Source organism: Acipenser ruthenus, chromosome 3 (genome assembly GCF_902713425.1).
Source record: "Acipenser ruthenus chromosome 3, fAciRut3.2 maternal haplotype, whole genome shotgun sequence".
NCBI classification, from domain to species: Eukaryota; Metazoa; Chordata; class Actinopteri; order Acipenseriformes; family Acipenseridae; genus Acipenser; species Acipenser ruthenus.
The window spans coordinates 34,797,115-34,821,470 of NC_081191.1; the positions used below are offsets into that span (position 1 = coordinate 34,797,115).

General features: G+C 36.9%; 1 protein-coding gene across 7 annotated transcripts in view; it reads right to left on the minus strand.

Annotated features, from left to right (window-relative positions):
- The window catches only part of LOC117394251 (engulfment and cell motility protein 1), a 167,640-nt gene that overhangs the window by 94,014 nt on the left and 49,270 nt on the right, over positions 1-24,356 (minus strand). For 5 of the 7 annotated variants that reach the window (XM_033992359.3, XM_033992357.3, XM_033992362.3 and 2 more), the window contains exons 5-10: positions 24,165-24,215; positions 20,041-20,210; positions 10,574-10,609; positions 6,519-6,618; positions 1,103-1,254; positions 576-654 (exon numbers count right to left, since the gene is read on the minus strand). In XM_033992359.3, coding sequence (XP_033848250.1) covers positions 576-654; positions 1,103-1,254; positions 6,519-6,618; positions 10,574-10,609; positions 20,041-20,210; positions 24,165-24,215 — 588 coding nt within the window. The remainder of the gene's footprint in view (positions 1-575; positions 655-1,102; positions 1,255-6,518; positions 6,619-10,573; positions 10,610-20,040; positions 20,211-24,164; positions 24,216-24,356) is intronic. The other 2 variants (XM_033992360.3, XM_033992364.3) reach the window with 1 other exon arrangement.

The following is a 24,356-nucleotide window of genomic DNA, read 5'->3' on the forward strand; positions in this document are numbered from 1 at the left end:
CCAATAACACTGCTACAATTATGAGCTCATAGAAGTAGGGAGGGGCAAAGATGTTAGATTATACTTTGTAACTCAATTAAGAAAAAAATAATTTAGCACAGCAACATTGACTGGGTCTACTACATAATGTGTCTACTACATAATGTACATTCTGAGAGAAAAACAACTTTTATAATAAGTTTTATAATTGGTCGCTTGGCTGAACAGCTTTATGGACACCATCAGTAAAAAGTCAGGTCTCTGGCAAGAGTGAGACTGCTGTGTGAGACATCATAAGACAGACTCTGGTTGACAAATCAATTGGGCCCAGACTTCAAACTGTGGGGGCTGTGATAAGAGTGAATCCAGTAAATCACACCTGAAGGGTGCTGAAAAAAAAGTGCTTGCATCATACAGACACTTCTTAAAAGGGTAGATTCTTCAAAATGCAACCACAGGTCTATTTTATGTACACCTAAGCAGACATTTTATAAACCATCAAGTAAGACAATAGGAAGTATAAAATGGGTTTACTGTGCACATCATTTAAAAGTAAGGCATTTCCATGGCAACACACGCACAAAAACGTCAGGTACCTGTCTCTTTTCTTCTGGTGCTTTTAGGAACAGTGCATTAATTACAGCAATAGTATATGTCTGGATGTCCTGATCAACCCTGTAATTAAGAAATAATAACACGTTAGCCAAATGTATTCTGGAAGAAACACACACACACACACACACACACACACACACACACACTGCTTGCCTTAAAAGGAAAATATACCAAATCAGTTGTATGGACCATAATATGCAATACAGCACCAAATTAAGTCTCAAACATTTTTAAATGGATGGAAACAGTTGCAATGAAAGGAACACATTTTATTACATGCATGTTAGTATAACACACCCATCACCACAACTGTAAATACAAAATGTACAGTATCATGAAAAAGCAGATCACCTAGACCTGCATTCTTAGTGTGTGCATGTAAAAGTGTGAGACATGCATACAAAACTCAGATGGCAAAGTCTGAAAGGTGTACAGGCACATACAAATTTAATATTTCTTATCACAAACTGGGTTATGTAAAAGAGAAGCCCCATAATAAAACACTCACCCTTGTAGATGTGGGATGAGCTGGCCGATAGTAATCTCTTGCGCCACCTTCTGGTAGAGGTCATGACTATTCAACACCATTGATTCCAAAATGGCTAAGGACCTCTGCAAAACTGCCACATCCATTGCAGACTTGTTCACATAACTTGCTATCTATATATATTTAAAAAAAATAAAAATAAAAAAATAAGCGTTATAAATAGGATTTGCTGCATGGCCTATTTGCATGCATGCATAAAGTTTGGTGCATTTCTTTTAGTACTGAAATTTAAAGAGTAAGTAGCGGGGTTCTGAAAAATATAGCGTTACACACGTGTTGCTACTGCTGTTTAAATAACGTACCTGTATTTTTTTTTCTTTCCATTGTTAACATCCTGACAACTTTTTATACTTATAACTTTAAAAGTCTGTTTCAAAGATCTTTTCAAAATGGCCAACATATCCCCCCCTCCCCCCTCAACTTTCATATCTCTATCTGACTTGAACCTTTGCTCCTTACTCCTGAATTCCAGGCCAACTACTTGTGCCCTGGATCCTCTTCCTACTCGCTTCTTCCAATCCATTGCCCCTGCCCTTCTTCCTTTTATCTCCTCCCTCATGAATACCTCTCTGCTCTCTGGCTCCTTTCCCTCAGCCTTCAAAACTGCTTGCGTCGCTCCCATTCTTAAGAAACCTTCTTTTGACCCTTCCTCAGCCCAGAACTATCACCCTGTCTCTCTCCTCCCATTCCGCTTTCAAACTCTCGAGCAAGATGTCCACTGCCAGCTGGCACCCTTCCTCACCGAGCACTCTCAGCTTAACCCTGTTCAATCAGAGTTCCTTTCTGCACACTCCACAGAAACCACCCTCCTCTCTGTAACTGACTCCCTCCTCTCAGCTCGTGCTGCCTTTGACACTGTCAATCATGCTCTTCTCTCCTCTCTCTCCGACCTGGGAAGCTCGGCACTGTTCTTGCCTGGTTTTCCTCTTATTTCTCTAACCATTCCTTCCAGGTTTCCTGGCGTGGCTCTCTCTCTTCTCTTCACCCCCTCTTTACAGGGGTCCCTCAAGGATCTGTCCTGGGACCCCTCCTCTTCTCACTCTACATCCGCTTGATAGGCACTCTCATCATCTTGTTTGGCTTCTCCTATCACCTTTAAGCTGATGATGCCCAGACCTTCCTCGCCTTCCCCTCCTTTGATTCCCACATCTCCTCCTGCATCTCAGAATGCCTCTTGGCTATCTCAACTTGAACGAATTCTCACCACTATAAGCTCAACCTTGCTAAATCTGACCTACGCTACTTTCCTTCCGCTTCCTCTCCCACCTCTGACCTTTCCATCTCAGTAACTCTTGACTATCACTCTCTCCATCTCCTTCAGATAGAAACCTAGGTGTTATTCTTGACCCCTCCTTCTCTCAACACATCTGTCCATGGTTTTCAAAATAAGCCAGCGACTAGAGCACTCCACCGTCTAAAATGATATTTGCGCTGGCTACTTTTATTAAATATTAAGATTATTTTCGGGTATTACCATGCAGTACAGTTTTTTTTGTCATATTAACACTAGATATAATACATAAAAGCTATACATAGTACATAATAGCTATACATATGCAATAAATAAAAGCATATTCCTTTTTTTATTATTATTATTATTATTATTATTATTATTATTATTATTATTATTATTAATAATATTTATTATTACTACCCATAGGTGCTTGCCATTTTGGGAGTTCATGTATAGAGGCTGTACGCCTTTAAAGAAAAAAGCCATAATAAGATATCAGCTGATCCCTTGTCAGCTGATGATATACAAATGCTTGCAAGTGTAGAGGGGTGCTGTATATTAAATTAACACTAGCACGGTAATCCCAGTTTCTTGCAACAGTTGCGATGGTGACCAAACGTGTGAGTACTGTTGTGTAAAAATGCATCTTAAAATGAACAGTTGCATTGAATAAATTTAGAAAAAGAACAGCGAAAAATAAAACTGGACATGACCATTTACAAAATGCCGTGAAAATAAAGAAAATAATTTTAATAAAGTGCTGTAAGTGCTTTAATGAAGTGCTATAATTAAACAAAAAAAGGAAGTGAAAAGGTTACCGTATCAAGCTGAAAAAAGTGTTCTTTGTTAACTCCAATTAAGTTATCTTTCCCCAGTCCCATCATAGAGTGCATAAATAAAGTTTTGAGTCAACATGAACAGATTTATTTTGGCGGTTGCATCTTCTTAGCAGCCACAACTATCCCGTATATAATAGATTCGGTTACATTGTTTACCGTCAGGATTTTAAGGATGATTTAATTGCGCAGCAGGTTCCCTAGTTAGATAATGAGCTGATAATATCTTTTCAGCCAAAGAACCATGAACAGTAATTTAAGACGTTAACATAACGAAAAACAGTATGTAGCTGAGTTTTAGACTAAAGCAGGCTCAGCTGTTGCAGGGAAAACAATGTTTATTTCTCAAACTGACCATTTTAACGTGAAAGCAGGACGCATAGAAATAATTGGGACTGTAATTTGGAAGTGTACTGCTACGAAAAAAAAAAAAAAACTAAACATTGGGGAAATCAAAATGAAATGCACTGCAAATTCATTTTGTGCTCAGATTGTGCTCATGAAAATATCTAAAATGTATTGAAATGTACTTGCTGTGGTGTATTTAAAATCTTAAATAGTAGAAAGAATTTGATGCAATTTAAACTTGTTTTTACTGAAAACTGTAACGTGTAATCATAAGAGCTGTCTGTGTTACATGCTGTCAGATCAGGACTTCACTAACACTGAGCATGGGAGCCACAGCATGCTATTTTCCCCATACACAATTAAGGTGCAGTCACCAATTCCATGCACATTTTCAGCCAGTTTTGCATTGCAGGAGCCTTGATGCTCAAAGTCCATTTTTCTTCTTGTTGGTCTTGTCTTGCTGTGAGCAGTGCTGAAATAAAGCTTCTTCATGTAACTAATGGAGTACTTTGTCAGAAACTACAAGCAGACCACTACTAGTATAGCACATGCAAAAATGCGGCAGAATGCACAATTTTTATTCCTTTTTTTCAAAAACTTCCCTCCCGCATACTCCCCCTTGGTGCTACGCGTCTCGATGAAATGGGTGTCCCCTACTACCTTGGAAGTGCCATGCACTTTAAAACTAATTGAAAACCCTGTACTTGCAACTTCTTTCTTAGCAACATCTAATGAATCTGTCCTTTTTTCACTGCTTATTCCAGTCAACTCCTGGTCCAAGCTCTTGTACCTCCAGATTGGACTACTGTAACTCTCTCCTTGCTGGTCTCCCTGCTTTGGCTATCTGCCCCCTTCAGCTCATTCAAAATGCTGCTGCTCATCTTGTATTCTCCCATCCTTGCTACTCTCATGCTACCCCTCTGCTTAGCACCCTCCACTGGCTACCTATCTCTGCTCACATTAAATTCTTCACACTTTTTTTTTTTTTTAATTTAAACCTTTATTTAACCAGGTAGGTCAATTGAGAACAAATTCTCATTTGCAATGACGACCTGGCCAAGAGGTGAACAATGTTACAGCATGACAGAAAGTGCACAAAACATGAAAGAAAACGACAAATAATTAAACAAATGCATGTACATCACAGATAAAATCCAATCCGGTAGGTACAGGAGTCAGTCAACAGTGAGTCAAGCTGGCCATTAAAAACACCCAGGCATTTTTAGCTTGAGTTGTAATTCATTCCGGTCATGAGCTGCAGCATACTGAAATGAATTACGCCCAGCAGCAGTGGACACTCTGGGAACATCCAAATTAATAAAAGCATTAGATCGAAAAACAAGACAGACATACTGTTTTTTTATAAAAAAGAGACCGAGATCTTTAACAAATTTCTCAGATAAAATGCTGATTTCCCAATCAGTTTTTTACATATTAGTCTATACCAATGAATCAGTCGCCTTGTGTGAAGTGAAGGCCAATTGACAAGAGTGTAAAGATCACAGTGATGAGAGCGGTAGGGAGCACCAGTGACGAATCCACTCCTCTACTGGCCAAATGGTCATGCCTTCACTCAACTCTCCATCCTCCCGTGCCCGCTCCTTCTCTTCCCTAGCCCCTCTGTGGTGGAACCAGCTACCGGAGACCTTCAGGACAGCTCTGTCTCTCACTGCCTTTCACCTCCTCCTCACCTGTTTAGGCACTTGCAGATCTCTTGATCTACCCCTCCTACTATGTACTGGACTTGCCTGACCTACGCACCACGTTACTTGATCCTCAGCTAATGCACTATCCTTGCACTACTATTATGTCATTGTTGTAATCCTAACTTGTTGCTTCCTAGTTCATATTGTATTTTAGTCATACTATTGTACTTTTTGTAAACTACACTATATTTAAATATTAAGCTTGCATTGTAACCCTGTACTGTCCTGGATAAAGGCGTCTGCCAAATAAATAAATAAATAAATAATTGAACCTGAAAAAACTACTCAGGTTGAATATATTGACATATTAAAGGGCATATTAACTAGAGTGATCTGGAAAAATACAAGTTTTCTGTTTGTAAAGTTATTACACAGATGAAGGCACTACCAGAAATGTTTACTTACTGTAACTTCACTTAGTGCTGAAAAAATTAAGCACTGGATTGGAATGCATTTATTACTGCTTAACGTCAAAGCACTGCCTAGGAAAACCATGGCACATAATGTTGCAGGAGGGTCATTATTCTGTGAGACACACCACTCTCAATAGTGTAACAACAATAATGTACTCAATGTCTAATTAAATTCAGTTTCCCCCCTACAAAAAATACAAATTCAGCCGAATACGAAAGAGGATCGATGGACACACGGGCACCACCTGACAGCAGACAAGCCCTTTAATTTGGGGCTCTGAATACTGAGAAATGTAAGGAACACTTCAACCCTGCTTCACAAATCAATCTTGCTTTTAAAATGTTTTTTTTTTTTTTTCTTAAACTGCCCAGTGCACTGACATAGCACTTGCAATGAAGATTTCAGGGTAGAACCAAGTAGTCTTACATTTGAAGTGCTTGATACTTACCTCCACAAAAACATGGGGAAGCTAGTGTTAATATTTTTAAATAATTTTATAAAGTTTTAAGTACTTCTTGTTTCTTTCTGAATGTACAGAAATTCTCAAAATTTAAAGCAGTGTAAAGTCTATGCGCAAAACTCTAAATAACCCTGCAAAAAAAAAAAGTGATAATTTGTTTTGAAAGGAAATTCCTGGAACCATCACAAAAAGTCAAGCTGACACTTGACTAAAGCACAGCTGAACACTTGTGAACTATTTTTATCCTTGAATAAAAAAAAAAAAAAGGTTTTAAAACCACTGAGGGCACTAGAACGTCACTTTTTCTTTGCACTGCTTATAGATAAATTTCAAACCAATTATCTACTTACAAAATGTCTGTGTTTCCTGCAGCTCTTACCTTTTTGATAAAAGCCAGCGAGAAAGTATCCCAGGAGACGATTCCATGATCCATCAACTCTACAAACGCAGTCAGCGTAAAGGACAACATATCTCCAAAACTGGAATAAATAAAAACACAACAGCACATAGCGTCCGTCATCTCTGTTTAAAACGGGAAGCGGCACAGCAAAGCGTGACAGGAAACAGTCAGCCAAAGAAAGAAAAGCAGCTAGGTTTGGACAGGAGAGAAACAAACAGGACACAGCTCCACAAGATTAGTCATGTCCACCTGCACTGCCATCTGAAAACAGAACCGTTTGGCATAGCGCTTTAGCTGACGTGCATTCCCCATGCTTGGTTATCATTAGTACACAACGTAAAATCAAACCAAAATAATTCAAGCAGGGTTAGTTCCTTATTTAAAAATCACACGGTAAAGAAGAAGTATGGCCTGCATGCTTAATTTGGTTAGTTGCAGTGTTTGTGGTGCTTGCTATTAAAACTAGATCAACACTAGATCAGCAAAAAAGTTATTTATTTGTCAATGAGGATATAAAATGTTCGCTCTATCCCCCAATCATTCAGAGTCCAAGCGTTCACAATTTATTAATCTGTTTTACATGACTTTTAATGTCTCGGATTTGGGTTTTTGGCCCCAGCAAGAAATCTCTGATACCAGTATGTGGGATGAACTATAGGAAAACAGGGGCATATTCACCAACTTTGTACTTTTTCTATTCTGTTATTTGGGCATTGCAGGATGCAGAAGTACATAACTGAATGTGATGTTGCTCTTTAGAAAATCAGGTATCCAGTAGGCACTTGTTGTAATTTTGGGTTTTGCAATGTATCCTTATTACAGGGTGTGGGTCAGTTGTCCAGAATATCAGCACACAAGACTGCTGTCCCATTAGTCCAGTTACTTGAGGTTGTAGTGTATAATCTTCAAGCAGAAACTATACCATTTAAAACTACCTTCACATTAACAGCCTATTTTTGTCTACGTAAAGGATGCATATACAGTATGCAGGGGATAACCTAACCAACCAACTATGCTTCTTGCGTTGAAATGATTAAGACATGGACATTGAAACATCCATATCTAAAAATCTAAAGCTAATAAACATAACCTCTATTTAGTTTAATCATTTTGGTTTACTTATACTGTAGATTACTTACTGTAGTCTTGACCAAAATAGAAAGACATGATTATCTAATAAAACAGAGCTACTGTACGTGGAAAAAAAGGTTGAGATAATTAACATTGAATATTTTAAAGCTTAGTTATACAGAAGTTTAAATTTCCATTGACATCTTCTAAGTGATAGCAATGGATCCAGGCCCCTCTTCAGGTCATGCATTATACTGCAGCTAGATCACGTTTCCAATGTTATAACACCATCTACAGACACTACAAGGTACTACCACCCCAATGCATTTTATTTCTCTTAAAACAACTAATATTAGTTTAAAGCACTAAACATCACATTGAATACCATCATATACCACTCAAGTCCTATATATATATATATATATATATATATATATATATATATATATATATATATATATATACACATACACACACACACACACACACACACACACACACACACACACACAATCATGTGAATAAACAAACAGGAAAATAGGTTTCCTCCATATACCCCAGATTACCCGTGCCCGGTCCTTCTCTTCTCTAGTCCCTCTGTGGTAGAACTAGCTACCGGAGAACTTCAGGACTGCTCTGTCTCTCACTGCCTTCCGCTGTCTCCTCAAGACCCTCCTGTTTAGACTGCACTTGTAGATGTCTTGATTTACCCCTCCTACTATGCACTGGACGTGCCTGACCTAAGCGCCACGTTACTTGATCCTCAGCTAATAAGAACATAAGAAACTTTACAAACGAGAGGAGGCCATTCAGCCCATCTTGCTCGTTTGGTTGTTAGTAGCTTATTGATCCCAGAATCTCATCAAGCAGCTTCTTGAAGAATCCCAGGGTGTCAGCTTCAACAACATTACCATGCACTATCCTTGCACTAAGATGTAACTGTAGATATAACTTGTTGCATCATATTTCATATTGTATTGTCGCAGTATTATTTGCACTTACTGTACCTATACTGTATTTAAATATGAATCTTGCATTGTAACCCTGTACTGCCCTGTAACACCTGTAAGTGGCCTTGAATAAGCAGTTTTCTAGGTACCAGTAAAATGTGAGTGATAAGTCATACATAGGAGACAGATGGACAGAGAGACAGACAGAAACCCTCAGATTACAAATATATACACACACATATATACACACACACGCTCAATCGGTTTTGATAAAGAAGGTCCCGAGCAAGTTTCTTTACAATTGGACTATTTCCCATTTGATGGAGATATTCATTCCATGCAGGAAAAATTACTACATGCTAAAACATGGTCGTTTTATGTTTATTTTATTTTTAAAAATATCATATTGTTTACTATATTTGTGTTCTGTATGCAAGTAGTAGCCATGTTTTAAGAAACAGACTTTTAAATTTGATTTATATTCTGCATTTCTTATATGGAATGTAAAAACAGTCCAATTCACGGACAGTGATCAGTAAATATTTAAATACATTATTTCAAATACATGTAATTCATGTATCTGCATATGTCTAAATATGAAAATGTGTCTAGTAACTGTTAAAGCATATCAATAAAACCATCACCCATAAATCCAATGTCAACTACCTGTACAAACAAAATTGCACCGTGATCCACTGGTCCCAACACACCCCCAAAATAAATAAAATACAACCCTTGTATTTTATATTTATACAAAAAAACTAAGTGTTAATGTTTCTATTTTTCCAAAGCTGAAATAACTCAATACAGCTCCTACTTAAATGTTAGTGGTTTCTTCATGTTGGTGTAACAGTCAGCCCCCCCCACGGCCCCCTTTTATCTACAGTATATGATCAGATAATTTGGCCTATGATAACAAACTTACCCCCCCCGCCCCCCCCCCCCCTTTGTGTGTCTGTGGGTGTGGAATAGCTCCAATAAAAAAATATAACTTTAAACCCTGACAATGGTGTAAAACCACCAAAGAGAAAGTCTGCTTTTGTAGAACACATCAATGTAGCACAAAACAGGTTAATCAACAGAACATTAATTAGTTTCAGTACTGATTTGCAAGTGGTGAGTACGCTTTTGCATATGGAAGTGGGCAGGCATTTATTTGGTTTCCCCAAAAAACAGAACTTGTCTGACAGACAACAAAAGCAGTCTCCAAAAATATTCGCTTCTTTGTAGGTGGTCTATTCGTGGTCTTATTTGTAGATTGGCTTACTGTATCTAAATGTTGATGCTAGACTCTGCTGTTCAAAAATAAGGATGATTTGTCCTCCAGCATTAACTTGTTTAACCCTTTTTATAATAGACAGAGTTTCACATTTTAAAAATGGTCTATACAGAAAAACAAATACTCAAATAATAATCATACTTCCAATTTAACAAAAAAACAAGTGCTGAAAAATATTGTAGCTGGCTATCAAAACGGCCAGTATAGTACAGTCTGCCCTTTCGAATGAAGGAAGTCACTAAAAAAAAGGGGTGCTTTAAAAAAGGCAGAAGTAACAAGATAATAACAAACAAGGGGGACACTTAATAGCTGTGGTAAAAGTCACCACCCATGTGGCGGTCAATATATAGCATGCAACTTTTTATGACTCATATCCAGTTCAATTTCGCTTGTTCACCTTGATTTGTAAAGTCCAAGAAGCTGCTGAAGTAATGTATTCAAATCAACAAATGCAGTCTGTAAATCCCAAAAAGGGAGTAGGCACCTGCAATTACTGCAAAGATTAAGTGCCCAATACCACATGCAAAAGTAAAAAGAAATGCTGACAAAATAAATAAATGTATCATTTAAAATAAATAAATAAATAAATAAATAAATAAATAAAACAGTGGAAGATAGAGATTGAAGCGTTATTTTTTTGTTTGTTTTAAGCACCAGGACCAGAACCAGTCATGCAAATCAGTAAATAGATTCAAACAGATTTAGGCAGTGTGATTATCCAGCTGAATTCTTACCAGGGCTTCATTATCTTCTGCAGTTTCTGATATCGTCTGCAAAAATTTAAAACTTTCTCGTCAGGATGACAGCATACCAAACGGATTAATGTTACAGCATTCTTAGGACTACTTCAGGTTAACTGAAATGGCAAAAGCCCCCCCCCCCCCCACCCCCCTCCCCCGCCCAAAAAAAAAGGAATCATGCTCAGGGAAAATTCTCTCTCTTAGCATAGTGAGACAAAATGAACCCAAGACAACACACTAGTCCTGAACCATTTTGACTTTTCACCACACTTCAGCATTAAAACAAACGATAAACCCATCAGACACACACCATAAAAGTTTGTAGTGACCGCCTGTAAAAATACCTTTTTTAAAAAAGTAAATAAAAAGACGAAAAATTCCTGTTGACAGTGACAATAGGTTTAGCATACGTTTTAAACCACATTTCTAAACTTGTAGAATGCACAAGACACAAGACACAAAATACACAAATATAAACAGAAACAAACATAAAATGCCTTGGTTGCACCTCATTTCAACTGCAATCAGTAATCTGAAGTTAACAAGAGGTTAAGCTTGACTTAACCTCTGTTTCAAATGACTGATTTAGTTAACAAAAAAAAAAAAAAAAAAAAGAGAGACAATCAGCAGTCATATATCCCTCCAATTAGTTGAAAGCACCTTCATTTTAAAATTATTTAGTAATTGGAAAGTGATGGCAACAAAAACAAAATAGTTTTTGCATCCATCATTGTAAAGTGTTACCGCAACATTTTTCATTTATACAGTTCAAGGAGCATGGAAGCACAATTTAGTAAGAAGAATACTGCAACAAATCAGAACGATCAACATTATGGTTTAACACAATAATTTATTTATTTATTAAAAATAGACCCAATTATTTGATTTGTCTTAATTCAGGGATGTCCTGTCAGCAAGGCATAAATTATACAAAATGGAACCAATTTTGATCTAAAGGGCAGTGAATTTATATATGAAAAATGGTCATAAACTCCAGTGGTGATTACCAAAATATCTTAAAAAGTGCATCCCCATCTCCCGGGGATTTCACAGCTTCCTGTAAGCAGCGTATTGTCAAAGTACATGTTTTTAAATAGGGTAGAACACTATAACTGAGATTAAACATTTTTGAGCATGATGTTGGGTTAATCTGCAAGAAAAATTCATAAAATTACAAGTGCTCTGTTTTTTTTTTTCTGTACCACATCATTTATAAGTGTAAAAAGTTGTCAGGATGTTAAATGAAAAGAAATTACAGGTACGTTATTTAAACAGTTGTAGCAACACGTGGGGTCATATTTGCAAACACAATAAAAAAAAAATATATATATATATATATATATATATATATTAAAATGGTATGCTTCCCCCCCCCACTAGAGGGCCCCTGTGTACTGTGCTACAGACATCTTGCAGCTTACCAGGTTTCATCTTGGAATAGATAGGCTGCAGAGAATTACAATGTTATATTTTGTATTTATAATGTCACCACCCTAAATGGAAATAACCTTGTAATAATCCTCACTCTACGTAAAACATATTCAATCTTTATTTGTAACACTGCCCAGTCCCTGACCACATTCCGGCGCCTCCTTAAGACTCACCTCTTCAAAGAGCACCTGTAGAACTCCTCTGTTTGTATCCTGGGACACTATCACCCTTCATGTAAATGTGCTTTATTTTGCTCTTATCAGCCCCTATTTTACTGCATTTAATCCTGTACTTCAGAATACTGTAATCTGCCAAGTTTTTAACCTGTAGTACTTTGTATTTAATCACATCCTGATGTAACTATCACTATTTAATCATATCCTGATGTAACTATCACTATTACCTGCTGTATTATTGAATTGTGGTTTGTCAAACTTGTACTTTACTTGTTTTATTGTATTTCTTGCTCTTATTGTATTACTTGTATTGTAACGCTTGAAATGTTTTTGCTTACGATTGTAAGTCGCCCTGGATAAGGGCGTCTGCTAAGAAATAAATAATAATAATAATAATTCCTATTTATATATATTTTTGTATTTTCCTTTATTTATAATGATCTTGTATATATTGTATATATGTGTGTTTGTTTTGCATGTCTATTGCCTGTAATTTATATACTTTTATATATATATTTTGTTGATCAAAGCGGCTGCTAAATAATAATAATAATAGTAACAATAATAATAATAATAATAATAATAATAGTAACAATAATAATAATAATAATAATAATAATAATAATAATAATAATAAGCAACTTGCATGTTTCACAGGCACAGAACAAAAAAAAAAAAAAAAAAGGGATGTGGACATTAACATAGTGTGAAAGAAAAACATAATTTACTAAATCAATTTGTACTACAGTGCAGATATATATTTTTACCTGCACATCATTTGATTTTGAAGTGATTATAATTGATGATCATAATTAAAGGATGCGATTTTGTCACAGTAAAAATATGTAAAAATCACAATACAGTCACGGCTAAAAATAGACAATCGCAGAATGTAACATACTGTAATATTTTAGTATTTGTGCAAAGTAAACTTTTAATGTATTTAACACGTGTTTAATGTGTTTTCTTTTAACACACACTTCTAGTCAAAAGTAAACAGATATATATTTTTTATTTTTTTAATTATTTTTTAAACAGTACCTTTTAAAAAAACAACCATAAACAGGAATATGCTTACCTTTTAATTTTAACATGCATACCTTGTCCGATATAAAATAATAATAATAATAATAATAATAATAATAATAATAATAATAATATCAGAATTTTTTTTTTTTAAATATCCTTTTTGTTCATGTCTATTTAAAACACATCTGTGGTTTTGGTCTTACAAGATGTACATTAAAAGATTAGAAGGATTGTTCTGGATTTACAATGTTGACAGGTGTTAAGCACCGCAGTGGAACGACTGCAAGAGCTGCAAATCAGGCTTCATGCTTCTCCAGAACTGTAAACCGTCCTCCCTTTAAAGCTTTCCACACAGCAGACGTGATGCGATTTTCTAACTGGCGACGAGACACTTTCGCAGCGACATGACCACACACCAGAAGCGACACAGAGGCGATGCGACAGGTTTGAAAACTGCCAGATGTATACAACTGTACAAAATTGCTATTGACAAAACTATGACCAAGACTGGTACATATTCATCAACGTGATGTAGTAATTATGAGTGTCTTCTCTGATGGTATTTCAACACATATGGCAACAAATTACACATACCAGGCTTATCTAGTTCCTTCGAAATGGACTCCCATATATTGTCTTTCAAATCTGTACCTTTATAATTGTGATGACCTTTGTCACAAAGCTCTGGGTATTTTGTTCAACGGGCAAGTATTATGGTTTCCTCTGTCATTTTGGATACTGCTTCACCCTGCTGGATCACGTGCATTGAAGCTGTTCTCCAATTGCGCAAATTACCCTAGTTGATGAGCGTCAAATCGCAAAAAATGGCATTCAATCCTATTTATTTTGCATCGCTCCAGTGCCGCCCTGGTGCTGCTCCTGCGTCACCTGTCACGTCGCCTGTGGAGTGAAAGATACTTATCAAAAGTATATGTTCTATTCATTCAATCGGAGGCAGTTTGGTCCAGTGGTAAAAGTCCAGGGCTTGTAACCAGAAAGTCACCGGTTCAAATCCCACCTCTGCCACTGATTGACTCACTGCGTGACCCTGAGCAAGTCAGTTAACCTCCTTGTGCTCCACCCTGCAGATGAGATGTTAAATCAATGTCCTATTTTAAGTGACTCTGCATATAATGCACAGTTCACAGCCTACCTCTGTAAAGCACTTTGTAATGGTGGTCCACTATGAAAGGCACTATATAAAAATAAATATATTATTATTATTGATTATTTTGTCGTATCGCTTCACAGTTTCGCTTGCCACATTGCGTCTGGTGTGTAGCAGCCTTTAGTATTTGCATTATCCAGTGTATGCAGAGGTACATTTTCTACACAAAAGGCTTTGGTTAATTTGTTTCTCATTAAAGCTGCTCCCTCTGCTTTCATGAAATTGTTTGGGATATTGCTCTGCTAGTTGTTTAGAACTTAATTCCGTTTTATAGTTCTGTGTAAGTAGTCCCCTTCATTTGACATTTGCCAACCACTTTGCACGGAAACCAATTCAATGGTTCCTCTCCTATTGTCACGCTGAGAGGTAACACATGTCAAAATTCATGGGTTCTGTGACCACCATGATAAAATCACATCCCAAATCAGAATTACAAGCACCACAAAAAAAGAAAGAAGGGAGGGCAATTTAAAAAAAGCAATTCCTGGTGTAACTATTATGTACTCTTAAAGCAGTTTATTCTGGAGGTCTTGCTAATGGATTTTGGTGGCTAAAGACACAATAGCCAGAGTGCAATACAGAAAGCTTGAAGGACAGCAAATACTGAACATTGTGTCTGCTGCTGTTCAAATTGAGGTTTATTTATAAATCCTTCAATTTTGAATTGCTTTAATGCAAAGTGTGTGATTATCTATTAATGTATTCCAAAAATATGGTTCTGTGGAAAAAATGACAAATTACAGTTGTTCTTCACATGAATATGTAGGTCACCATGACCAACATCCACATAATTTAGGACAGCATCTCATGTCTGCAATAAGCTACAATTATAATGGGGAGTTGAAATTCAAATTAAAATGCACAGCATCCACAGGAAGACAAGCTGACTTCCATTAGGGGGAGTCACACAGTACTGAGCACAAGTGCTGCTGGACTGAGATTTGAAAACTGAATTACTATTCAGCAAGCAGTCTTTGGCTGTAACCTTCGGCCGCAATGCCCTATTCTCTTTCAAGATTTCATCTATCCTCTTAGCACCTCTTGTTTCTTTCTTTATCTTTTTTTTTTTTTTTTTTAATAAAACAGAATCCTAAAGATCAATACACCAAGTCATGCTGCTTTGAGACCTCTCCTTTCTGGTTAAGCCAGAGCAACACAACTCAATAAGAAGGCATTGTCTAATAACAGCATAGTTCTGAGGAAATCTGTTATTTTTATTTAATTTTTGCATAAAATTGGTGATGCACAGGAAGTTAAACTTTGTAGTTTATTTGTTTCTTTGTTTTTAGGAAACATTTTCTAAGAAACATGGTGGCGGTATTACTTTGAGATTGATTGAGTTTGTTGTTCTCTGTTTGCCTGTATCTCTAGTCTTACTTGTTTAATATTAATTGTTTTAAATAGTAATTCAGTGGCCCATGAAAATTATTGTTGTTTTTAACCAGCTGCCTTTTGACTGAACACCCATGTAAACAGATCACATGATCTGCCAAATAATCCAAGTCCACTAACCCTTTCAGCAGTTCATATTGGTATGGAGGTCTAGAGAAAATAATTTCACTCAATATTGCACCAATATGCTGTCCATGTTTCATTTCTTAATGTTTTTTGGCCCTGCAAAGTGTTAAATAATATTTCCAGATTTTTTCCATTTCACCAACAGGTCAATTTTATCTTTGTGGAAATTTGTTTGCCATAGTTGCATCAAGGTCAGAGTCTGCAGGAGCCGTAGCTCGAGTCTATTATATTTGCCTACTACTTCTTTCTGTTCACTATACCACTCATTTATCTTTGCCAGAAGGAAGTTCTGAATCTTGACTTTCAACGTTGTGAATCTATTTATAATGAGATGAAAATTCTGATCTCTCCTGTATAATGAGCTGTAATTTATGCTGTTCGTAAACTTGCGGTGATATTACAGTAGTTGTTCACGATAAAGAGCTGTTTGGTACATCGCTTGCAAAAATTCCACGAAGGACGGAGGCTATGAATTTGCAGTATTTATGAACACGTAAGTAATATTAGTACAGAGGTAGAACATTTCAGAAATTTTAACTGCTGTCCAGCTGTGTGCCGAGTGCCAACAGTCTCAAACATCCGATGTTTCACAGCAGCATCTGGCTAAAAATCAGCAGGATGAGGTCCATCTATGCCGATTCTCATGAGGTCATTCATATTATCCGTTGAAAGGCGAGAGTGCAGTGGGGTTTTCAATCTGTTCATTGCACTAAACTCTCTTTCACATGCAGACGCACTTGGAGATAATGCAGCAGTCATCAATCAGATTGAAACTCCTTTGACACCGCCGTCAGTATTTCCAAAATGTCAAGCCAGTAATGCAAAGTTATCATAAAACGCACACTTCTGATCTCATTTGAATAGCCCTTAGCTTTGGGTGATTTGTCATGCCTTCTGTCTGCTGCAATGTTTTCAAGGTGTGCATCAATCTGTACAATTTTTTTCAGCACAGCCAGTACTGCTCGCCGTTGGCTACTAGCCACCTAATTTGTTTCAATGTGCCTGTTTGCACCACAGACATATCTAAATTTAGTCGTTGCCAATTATTATTTTTATTATTGTCTCCCAATTTAGAATGTCCAATTATTTTTTTTAAAGCTCAGCTCACCGCTACCACCCTTGCGCTGACTCAGGAGGGCGAAGACGAACACATACTGTCCTCCGAAGCGTGTGCCGTCAGCCGACCGCTTTTTTTCACACTGCGGACTCACCATGCAGCCACCCAAGAACTACAGCATCGGAGGACAACGCAGCTCTCGGGCAGCTTACAGGCAAGCCCGCAGGCGCCCGGCCAGACTACAGGGGTCGCTGGTGCGCGGTGAGCCGAGGACACCCTGGCCGCCCTAACCCTCCCTCCCCCCCCCCCGGGCGACGCTCGGCCAATTGTAAGCCGCCCCCTGGGAGCTCCCATCTACGGTCGGCTGTGGAATAGCCTGGACTCGAACCGGCGACGTCCAGGCTATAGAGCGCATCCTGCACTCCACGCAGAGCACCTTTACCGGATGCGCCACTCGGGAGCCCCTACCACAGACATTTCTAAAAACTGACTTCTCCTTCAAATGCCACCGAAGTTTTGGAGAACACTGATTAGTTTTAAAATGCCTTTGACTTTATCCTCAAACTTTCCTTTCAAGTAGCTAGATTTAACAGCATCTGCAATAGCCAATTCAAGATTACGCGCTATGCAATGAATGCGTAAGAGATAAGGAATGTCTTCTGTCATTAGTGCTGCAACACCAGTTGAGTTTTTTCCCCCATGTTTACAGCAGCGCCATCTATATTCAATCCCACTATTTTCTCTGACTGTTCTTCATTTAAATTTCACTTCTTCTAGAGCTTTGATAAAGGCCTCATGCACACCTTCCTACATCGATTAACCCACTAGTTTTGTCAGTGGTTTACCATCATGTATGCGCAAGCGTAAACAATGTCTTCCTCTACCATATTACAATCGTTGCTCCCATCTGCCACCTTACATATAAACCTTGCTTCTTTCAATTGTGTTATTAAATCTTTCTTTAAGACTTCTGCTATGTGGTGAACAAACTCCTTGGTGCTTTTGTCGTTTAAATAGTTTTGTCCGCAAACAACTCAATTTTTCACTTGCAATGCACACAGTTTTTCGAATTTTGTAAATGACATTTCGTCCTTTGGGATGTAATATGCAGTTTAAACAACACTCGCGACAAATGAAACTGATGACAAATTTTGCACCACATCACCGTACGGTCTTCGTTGCATTTGAGCCACACAATTTCTGTAGCCATTTAATTTGAACAACACGTTTGTGTTTTTTTTCATACTCCCTTTTCTTTCTCTTTTCTGGAGGTTCCGTCCCAGTAGATGGCTCCTGTTCAGTTTGTGTTGTTGGAGTGGTTGTGGAAAGCTCTTCAGCACTGGCATGAGTCGACATAGACGGCCTTTCTTCTTGCTCTTCTTCAATACGGTCAGAGTCCTGTGCAGGTCCGATTTTTACGACCTGCTTCTGACCCAGACCCGCTACTACAGGATCCAACCCGAACCCGCAACCCACTGCACCACCGTCTTGTTACCTGCAACCCGACCCGAACCTGCAAGTTTCTTTCTTTTACATACTGCCTGCGTCAACTGACTCTCTCACATTCACACACATATCTCTACCATTCTCCACAGATTAAGTTTATAGAATAGACTATACAGCATGGTAGCTTTCTCTAGTGGTCTGCATATATTTTCACACTGTAAAACTAACCATCTCTACTTACTTTACTATAAAATACCTGTCTATTCCTTTCGTGCCACCAATCAAGAGGAAGCTACACCTTTACTTTCGCAGAGATGTACCAGTTTTGTGGCTGTTGTTCACAAAAACATAATGACACGTTTTACAAGCAACAAATCCAGTCACATGTTCATCACATGTTCATTATTTTCATTTGCAATGATTCCAAAAGAATTCCACACTTCTGATTTACCTCTTGAACTATTATCCACTACATGATATAAACCCTGCATTATCTTTTGTTTCACCTCGTTCAAACATTTTTAATATCACGAAGCAGACGTGACTAAAGGATCTTGCAACGTATCAAACAAGTAAGAACACTGCTTAGTCAGCTGACTCCTCCCTAATCGCCTCCTGCTTTAGTGCAGGAAATACCGGTACATTTACCTTCTAATACGGTATTTGGGAAAGGGTTACAGACGAGTACGTTGAAAGGACAGAAAACATTTTTGACGATTCAAATTCAAACCCAAAAATTACTTTTTTTTTTTTTTTTTTTACCCGCACCCAAACCGCAAACCACGAAAAAATTCACATTGCGACCCGCTTTTGCAGGACTCTAACGGTCAGGCCTCGCTTTAAAGAACTTGTTTCTTTTTCTTTTTTTTTTTTTTTTTTTTAAACTTCTAGATTAAAATCATCAAATAAGTGGAAGCAAATTGATCAAATGATATTGAAAAAAAAAGGTCAAAGTATTGTTTAAGAATGTTCGATGACAACGTAAATTTTTTTTCAAAATACTTCTATTATGATGCAAATTTGCTCTCTAATTAAGCTTTTCATTTTTTTTTTTTTTAAAGTTCTGCCCATTTTTTCAAATAGGAGGAAATAAAAAATAAAAAAAGAACTGCTACCGACAACCTCATTACTCCCACATGTTGTTGGCGCAAGTGCACAGGTGCCTTTTTACATGCCCTGGGCATGTCAGGCAATATAATTTTCAAACTATGTAGTACATAGAGCCCAAGGTGTCATATCTTACCAGTCATGCACTTCAGGTCTCACATGTACATGCATTTTCATTTTTTTTAAAATGACACATAGTTTGTTATACTTGTACTTCCTCGGTCACACCTCAAAAATATACTTGTATGTCAGTCATGAGATTCAGTTTTACAGAGTGGAATTCTCTGAATTCTCTCATGTCTTTTCTGTCAGACATTAAACCACTTTGTTACCTACCCCAATGGCTGATATGTGTTGACTTTGAAGACCTAGAAAGTAAGGTATGCAAATTGAGAGATTTTGGTACTAGTAGACGATCATTTTTATAAAATGGAAATACATGTTTCTATAGCATGTAAGACATGTGTAGTGAATGGCTACTGTGTAACCCCTTTAAGCATTAGTTTGGAAGTACAAAAACATGACTTACTCTGTTCCACTCTCTACCATCTGAGTCAGGAGAGAGATGCCATCCAGGTTAATAAACTCCTGGGCGAAGGTGATGTCTCGGGACGAGTTGGCCAGGTCTTTGAGCGCTTCTAACTTGGCATCCATGCTGGAGGACTGGATCCTCTCATGAAGCTGCTGTGCTGTTTGAGCCTGCAAACCAAATCCAGGGAAACGCCCGTTACCTCAATATCGGGGAAAATCCGAACTAACTGCATGATAAAACACAAGTGTAGTGTAGTTGTCCGCTCCCAAGTTTATTTATTTCAATTGTCTACCTAGTTGTTTTCTTATTAAATTGGCTAGGAGTATATGGAGAAAAATCCTTTTTCATGACCCAGAACAGTGGTGGATCGGAATATAGATGCCCTTTTGAATTTGTTACAGAAAGTTATCTATGGTAAAACCTGTACAATCCGGCATCACTTGGGACTGGAAAATTATGCCGGATTAGACAGTGTTGGATTATTGAGGTACTGTAAAAAAAAAAAAAATCTAATACTGTACATACACAGCATAATAAACACAATAGTGGCTCATAAAATTTGAAAACACCACAGTGCCTCAACAAAATCTGTATCTGCTAGCACAAACCTGTTTAAACCATTCCCATAGAAAGGCGTTGAAGTGTTTGTTCTGTACCTGCATGCAGGATTCAGGTGCTTTTTACTTTCGGGTTTTGTCTGTGTTGCTTTTAAGAAGTCTTCTTTTCTTTTAAAATGTCTGAAACTGTTTGCCTTGCGATTTTATTTTTCAACTTATTGTGTTGATTTTGGTGAACTTTCACATTTTCTTAGAAGTGCAAATTTTCTTTCAAGAGACAGCTCGTTGAGTGGAACTTCTGACATTGTATTTGCAGTTCAACAACTGCACAATTCAGAATGGTACCAGCAGGACATGCAAGTATATATGCAACGTTTTTTTTTTTTTTTTTTTATACTCGTTTTAAACTTAGGAGAAGAGAAATCACATGACCCAGTGCTGGACTGTACAGTCAGAGTTACACTGATTTAGGCAGTCGGAAGAGAGAGGTTCTGGGTTGTAGAGGGTATCACACCACTCATTTTAATAGGGATTTGGTTGGGACCCAAAATCAAAAATCATGCCGAACCGAATCATCCACAATGCCGGTATGTAGAGGGGTTGGATTAGACCGGTTTTACTGTAGTTTATAAACCAAAGAATAGAACAACAAAATACAATTGAAAAAGTTAAAATGCTGTAAAGAAATGGCCCTGAAAATAATGTGATGTAAATCAAAATAATGACACATCATAGAAAATATTTCAAAGAGGAAGGAACTGGCTTGAAATAGTAAGTGGACTTCAATTTCCTTTTTTGCACATCAGAGAGAGCGAAAAATATGCTCTTAAGGGCTGTGTTCGAAGCTAGCTAGCCAGGAATTCGAAGGTAGTTTTAAACCTTCGAAGGTTTGTCAGGTGGCATTCATGTACTGTGTATTTTTTTTTTTCTTCTCTGTTAACAGAAACCGTTTGACAATGTGTGAATATTTATATATAAATAAATAATAAATAATAAATAATAATATATGTGTGAATATGCACTGAATACCTAGTGTACAAGACAGTGTAAGAGAAGTGCTATGGTAGAATATGTTTGAAACATACAAAATGTACGCTAACACTAATCATTTTAAATTTCAAAAACTGAGCACCGTCCGCCCCTCCCCCCTCCAGCTTGTGTTATCCAGAGGCAGAACTTTAATTTAATCATTCGCCATTTCGACAGCAAAGCATTGTATAGCATAAGCTGTATTGAATGAAATGTCTCCAAACCGCTCTGATTTTTTTGTTGAATGCCCAGACGACCAAAATAAATAAATAAATAAATAAATAAATAAATCAATAAAGTTGAATGCAAACTGTGCAAGCGACTGTTGATGTATCATGATGGCACGACCAATCTCCAGGGTCATTTGACAAGTGTAAGTTCATATTATTATTATTATTCATATTTTTTTGTAGTAGTAAAATGTGAATGACTGATAACATGCTTGGAACGGTGACTATTAAATAAAGCTTTGTTTTGCCTAAGTCCACTCCAGTTGGCGCTGCTGCAATGCAAACTTACTGTATTGATTGCGTGTAAATAAACAATGCATTATTTTTATTTATTTAAATTATAAAAGCATGATTACTGTTGTATATGACGTATTTTTAAACTACACATGAATGTTTTATTCCATTTATATAGATTACCTGTAAAATACGATTTTCAATCAAATAGCTATGGTGACGTCACCAGTAGATTATGCAAATTAGTACCATTGAAGGTTTGAACCTTCCTTCGGTAATGTGCTCCGAACCTTTGAAGGTCAAAATGTACCCTTCGTTGCAGCCCTACTCTTAAGTTACTTTAAAAGAATACAAATATTCTTCCAACGCTCTTAAGCAATTAAGCAGACAGAGTTAATGTCCCATGTGGTCTCAGGTCTAAATAATCAAGTCTCAACTCAGTCCTAGGCAGACTATAATACAGTAAAGAGTCAATTATCCAAACTAATTGGGACCAATACTAGTTCGCATAATCGATTTGTATGGATAATCAAACTGGTATTAATAACAATTAGTGTACCTTTAATAATTTATAGAATAAAGTTAACACACACAAGTGCTTAGTACACAAGTACCTACTGATGATATACAGCTAGTAACCTATTATATCACAGTAAGCATACAAAATTATAAAGCTTTACATATCATTAAATTAATGCAATTCAGTAAAACTTTTAACACCTACAGTTAAGGTAATGAAATACTGTAATTACACGCACCATATACCAAACTTTGAAAATCAAAGAATACAATTCAGTACAACTTTGACAAATTACAGAACTTTAGGAATCATTAAACTTCAAAAATTCAGTAAAATGTTTCTATACTTTGATACGTGCTGTTAAGGCATTGTAATAATGTGCAATTGAAATGATTAAAATAAAAGTTCTTAGCTGCTCAATAACAGACAGGATCTCCAGCCCTTACTGATGAAACAAGAAAAATCAAGAACGAGGTGACTGTTTTAATTTGCTTAACTGTAACAATTTTAAGCGCACAATGCTCCATCTAAGGCTTTGGTGGTCTGAATAATTCTGTAACTTTCATTTGACTCTGTCTGCTGGTCCTTTTTTTGACAGCAGAAGCTGTGTGTGTAATACACCACACATAATTCATCACGTGATTACTGGTGCGGTCGGTTGATTAGATAGTATTGTTGATCAAAGATCGGATAATTGACTCTCTACTGTATCTTATACCATGTCATAATACAGTTCTTAGTGTAACAGTGGCAATATTTAGTATTTTCTCAGAGAGAAACACTTGTCATATATATTTTACAATATTAATATAATTCATCACTAAGTCTGACAAAAAATTCATGAATTTGGTTGTAGCAAAAATTATATTTAGTTGAGCCTTTGCCAGTACCTGTCATTGTTTTTGTGACTGCATTTGAAAAAAGGTGATTATACTCACCACCACTCCCTGCTAACTTTTTTCAAATCACAGTGAAACGGTTTCCACTTCATGCAAATTACAAATCGGTAATCTATAGGTAATTGTAAATCATGGAACAATTCAAGTAAACAGTCAACCTGTAATTCCATCTGAGTGCATGTTTTAGTTTATCCCGGTAAAGGTACAGTCATAATGACAACACCCATGCCACCTCCCAAGAAAAGCCTGTGCAAAGTTTGCTCAATATAAACAAATCTGTGATCTACATATGCTTTATGCACAACAGATAAGCATTTCATAGCATTTCATTAGCCGTACAATGTGCATATGATTTCCTCCAAGTTTTTGTTACAATAGATGTGTTCATTATTTACTTGAGTGACCTACAGGCATCTCCACCGTATCTCTGTAACCAAGGATAAAAAAGGAAGTAGAACAGTTCTGCATTATATGCTATTGTGTAAAATAAGAAACACTAGTAACAATAGATTACAGTTTCAAAAAGGCTGGAATTTAGTATCAAAACAGAACCTAAACATTAAAGTACTGTTGCTTAGTATCCACCAAAACAAATTCATCATTCATAAAGTGATACAGTCCTTAATTACACAGAACAGAGAGGATTACTTACAGGGGATGCAGTCAGTCGAAGAATCGCACCATTTTTTATTTCATTACGATTCTAAAAAATATAAAATGTAGTGTAAATTACCAATGAAGCATAATGTTAAACATTACTGCAGTTTATTTTTGACTAAAAACACAAATACTTGTTTATGATTCCAGCACACCCATAATTCAGAGCATCTTTGACAATCTTAGA